At 40.8% G+C, this 5,081-nt stretch overlaps 1 protein-coding gene across 1 annotated transcript; it reads right to left on the bottom strand.

Annotated features, from left to right (window-relative positions):
- Positions 1–205: 205 nt before the first annotated feature.
- On the bottom strand, positions 206–3,824 carry LOC123254139 (zinc finger protein 883-like; the record flags this gene model as incomplete). The annotated part of the gene is made up of 4 exons (XM_044683198.1): positions 206–636; positions 892–1,458; positions 1,528–2,337; positions 3,729–3,824. Coding segments are annotated over 4 exons (1,769 nt in total), but the record flags the coding sequence as incomplete, so codon positions are not given.
- Between the last annotated feature and the right edge of the window lie 1,257 nt (positions 3,825–5,081).

Here is a 5,081-nt window from a genome sequence, read left to right as displayed (position 1 = left end):
CAGTATTGACTCCAAGATGGAAGGTAAGGGTTTAAAAAAAAATACCAAAACAATTTTTTATAGTTTGCTACAGAATCTGAGATCTTGACTCCAGGATTTAATAATTTACAAGTCTTTATGAAGTTTCTCCTATATTATTATATCTTAACAGTTAATTTCTAGGATCTGATAAGGGTTAAACTAAAATCCACGGGTTTTTCTTGTTTTGCTTCAATATGAATTCCTTTATGTTTTCTAAGGATAAGCACATGTTGAATGCTTTTGACATTCATTACATGTGTAGTGCATAAATTCTCTGGTATTCTTAGAATGTTCCTTCAGGCTAAAGGTTTTCCCCAGATTACAATATTTCATTGGGTTTTTCAGCTGTGTGAGTTTTCTTGTGTGCGGTAAAGTTTTGCCTCTGCCTGAACATCTTTCCACATTCATCACATTCAAAGGGCTTCTCTCCGGTATGAATTCTCTGATGTTGCTTAAAGTTTCCACTCCGGTTGAAAGCTTTTCCACATTCACTACACTGAAAAGGTTTCTCTCCAGTATGAATTCTCTGATGCTTTGTCAGGTCTCCCCTCTGAATGAAAGCTTTCCCACATTCACTACATACATAGGATTTCTCTCCAGTATGAAATCTTTGATGTTGATTAAGGCGGTAATTGTTGCTGAAGGTTTTCCCACATTCATTACACCGGAAAGGTTTCTCTCCAATATGAATTCTCTGATGGTCAATAAAGGAAGCAATGCTGTTGAAGACCTCCCCACATTCACTACATTCATGGGGTTTTTCTTTAGGATGAAGAATTCTCTGATGATTAATAAAGAATTTCTTTATGTTAAAGTTTCTCCCACATTCATTACATCTAAAAGGTTTCTCTCGTAAATGAATTCCTTGATGTTCGGTAAGGTATTTCTTCCTGCTGAAAGCTTTCCCACATTCATTACATTTATAGGGTTTCTCTTGAGAATGAATTTCCTGATGTTCAGTCAAGTATTTTCTCTGACTGAAGGCTTTCCCACATTCATGACACTGGAAAGGTTTCTCTCCAGTATGAATTCTCCTATGCTTATTAAGATCTCCTCGCTGGCTAAAAGCTTTCTCACATTCATGACACTGAAAGGGTTTCTCTCCAGTGTGAATCCTCTGGTGTTGTACAAGAGACGAGTTGTACCGGAAGTCTTTATCACATTCATTACATTTATAGGGTTTTCCTCGAGCATGATTTCTCTGATGCTCACTAAGGCAGGAACTATTACTGAAGGCTTTCCCACATTTCTTACATGCATAAGGCTTCTCTCGAGTACGGATACTTTGATGCCGAGTTAGTTGGCGATTGTCACTGAAGGCTTTGCCACATTCATTACATTCAAAAGGCTTCTCCCCATTGTGGATTCTTTTATGTTGTTTAAGGTACTCCTGCTGGCTGAAAGCTTTTCCACATTCATTACATACATACGGTTTCACTCGAGTATGAATGCTTTGATGTCGGGTCAAATGGTAATTATTGCTGAAAGTTTTTGCACATTCATTACATTCAAAGGGCCTCTCTCCAGTGTGGATTCGCTCATGTTGCTTAAGGTATCCCCTTCGGCTAAAAGCTTTTCTACACACATTACATTCAAAGGGCTTCTCACCAGTATGAATCCTTCGATGTAGAATAAGGGATGAATTGTTGCTAAAGGCTTTCTGGCACTGATTACACTCAAAAGGTTTCAGTCCAGTATGAATTATCTTATGGGTATTCAGGTTTCCTTTCTGGTTAAAAGCTTTCCCACATTCATTACATTTGAAAGGTTTCTCTCCAGTATGAATTCTCTGATGTATAGTAAGGCATGAATTGTTGCTGAAGACTTTCCCACATTCGTTACATTTAAGAGGTTTCTCTCCAGAATGTGTTCGGTGGTATTGAATAAGGTCTGAATGGTAACTGAAGGGCTTCCTACACTTATTATACTTAGAAAGTGTCTTCCCTAAGGAGAGTTTACAATGTTTACTTAGTCCTGAAAACTGTTCAAAGCTTTTTTCAACTGTATATTTATGGAGACTTTTCCTTATTGGACCTGTCTGTTGTGGAAGAACTGACACTAGGTTGAATTTTCCTCCAAATTCATGAACACTCAACTCATTAAAAGGTTTTCTGTGAGTCCCTGTTGACCGACAATGCTGTCTCTCTGTACTGCCCTTTGGTCTGGCCAACCTGACATCACAATCCCAAGTTTCTTCTAACTTGGGATGCCAAGGATCATCCTTTGTGAATTTCTTCCTAGTTGACTCTCTCATAGAAATACTCTTCTCTGGAATTAACTTCTTGGTCTCATAGCTTATCTTTTGAGTAAAGGAAGCTGAAAAAAGGGGGAAATGACAAAAATTCAGTGATTCTGTGCTCAGAAAAAGAGAAGCTATTTTATAAGACCAAGAATCTATTCTTGTGAAAGAGAATGATGTTTGCTCCAACACAACCTTCTGCATGAGTTCTTTCCTGGTCCCTTTAGGTAGCACCCACCTAGGTTACCTTGTGCCTTTTTGGTGGGGGGCATAAACCTGTTCATGTGAATGTGGTCTCCTCCCTCAGAATGTAAGCTCCTTGAGGGCAAAACCTGTTTCACCTTTGTCTTTGTAACCCCAGAACCCAGCACAATGCTTGGCACATATTTGTTATCTGATAAATACTTGTAGGTAAATGTTTTTAAAACCTGCATGAGGCGCAACTAGGTAGCTCAATGGATAGAATGTCAGCCTAGAAATGAGAGGTTTGGATTCAAATCTGGCCTCTGATACTTCCTAGCTATGGGACCCTGGGCAAGTCACTTAACCCCCATTACCTACTGCTTACTGCTCTTCCTCCTTGGAATTGATCCTTAGTATTAATTCCAAGACAAAAGGTAAGGGCTTTTTAAAAAATACACAAAAGAAAAGTCAGTTTGGAAAAGGTGGAATAGAAATTTTCAAGGGGAAATTGAAGGCAAAAACAGGTAAGAATATAGGAAGAGAGTAACTATCCAGGACTAAATGTATAAGACATTTTATGTTGATTTTATTTTTATTATTTTATGATATGATGACATTCAGATCATCAGAGAACCACTGTGAGCAATCTTATGAAAATATCTGCATTTAGAGAAATAGGAAACAAGTTATGGAAACTACAGATCAGCCCAAAGCCTGACGCTAGGCTTTGTGACAGAACTCTACTAAAAATAGTTGCTTTGTGAGCCTTTGGAGGGGAAAAAAGACGGGTTCAATTGGAACACATCAGCAAAACTAACCTCTTTTGAGAGGATTTCTGAACTGGTAGATGAAGGGTAGATGTAAAAAGCAGGCAATATCTAGAATTTAACAAACCACCTGGCAGTATTTCCATGTTTTAAGTCCTTATCTTCCTTCTTAAAATCAATAACATGTATTCACATGATTGACACAATACCGTGTACTGACATGTACTGACAGAGACAGAGGAATTCTTGCTCAGGTATAGCATGAACCAAGCAGCTTCTGATTCCCTCCTCCAACTCTGAGCTTCCATGTTCAGATGAAAGCTTGAGGGTCTGGGTTGGGGAAAGAAAACCTGCCCCTTTCTCTGAGAATGTGAGAGGAGAAATGCCAGGAACGTCCTTGGCCAGAGTGACAGAGGAGGGTATGCAAGGGGCCTCGAGCTAAAGTTGTAGCCCTTCTGTCCGGGCTGGGTAGTCTCTGAGCTTTCAGGACTCCGCTCTGCTGGGCCTCCATCACTTACCTGGAAAAGTGCATCGTGGGACATCTGCCTCTGGGAGCCACAGGGCTTCCCCTCTCTCCAGCTGGGAAATCACGTCTGGTTGGGACACTGGAAGCCCTACTCACAGGGAAAGAAGCAAGAAGTGATGACACCAGAAGGCCATTCCAGTGCCTTCCCTCTGGGTCATTTCACAAATTTCCTTTGTCATTTTCTACATTCGCTTGCATTGTACCCATCATCACTCTGGTGACAGAGAGGTCTCTGGCCCATAGTAGGCACTTAATAAATGTTGCCCAAATTGAAATCTTTCACTTAGGGGAAAAGTGGTAGGCTACACGAGCCAGGAGCCATAACAAAGGACTTCTGAAGAACGCTCTGCCTGAGTTCCCAGGAAGTATGATGGATGGATCCCTGGATGAACTAGGGTTCAAAGAAAACAAACCCATTTTGGCTCACCCCAACCAAGAGAATAGGAGCTTTTCATATCTGCATTCAGATAATCAAGTGATTCATGGACAAAGCACTTATTAATAGCCCATTGTGCACCAGGTGCCAAATGAGGAAGGACCCAGGGATACAAAGAGAAAAATGAAACAGGCTCTAGAGGAGGGGACAGCATGTAGATTTATAAGGACATACAAAGAAAATACAATTGTCGTTAAAATAAAATAAAGATAAAACTTTTTTTTAAAGCAAATACAAGATACAGAAGGAGAGGCACTAGTAGCTGGAGAGGGCCAGAAAAAAAGCACTTGACCTTTCAAAGAAACTCTGTAGAGATTCAAAGGAACAGAGGTGAGCAGGAAGTAAATTCCAGGCACAAGGGGAAGACTGTGCAAAGGCATGGAGGATTACGTGGGAGAATATCCAGAGCCCAATTTACCTGAATCACAGATTGCATGAAGTGGAGAATACTAAGACCTTATGGGAGAGATTTTCACTTAGAAATTCAGTTCAACCACCATTTCTTAAATGCCTACTATGTATGTACCAGGTACCCCACTAGGTTCTAGAAATAAAATGACAAAAATCAAAAGGGAGCATCAACATGACATTCCCTAACTCTAAGAAATGAGGGGATTTGACCCCTTTAAGACCATCCCTAGGGGGCAGCTGGGTAGCTCAGTGGATTGAGAGTCAGGTCTAGAGGCAGGAGGTCCTAGGTTCAAATCCGGCCTCAGACACTTCCCAGCTGTGTGACCCTGGGCAAGTCACTTGACCCCCATTGCTCACCCTTACCACTCTTCCACCTATGAGACAACACACCGAAGTTAAGGGTTAAAAAAAAAAAAAAAGACTATCCCTAAATGTGCGTCGGCTATGGGGGGTGGGGGAGGTGGGGGGAGAGAGAGCAAGAACATGAATCAAGGAACC

The sequence above is a fragment of the Gracilinanus agilis genome, unplaced genomic scaffold (genome assembly GCF_016433145.1).
Source record: "Gracilinanus agilis isolate LMUSP501 unplaced genomic scaffold, AgileGrace unplaced_scaffold15677, whole genome shotgun sequence".
In the NCBI taxonomy this organism is placed as follows: Eukaryota; Metazoa; Chordata; class Mammalia; order Didelphimorphia; family Didelphidae; genus Gracilinanus; species Gracilinanus agilis.
This window is presented reverse-complemented; position numbering and strand designations above follow the sequence as displayed.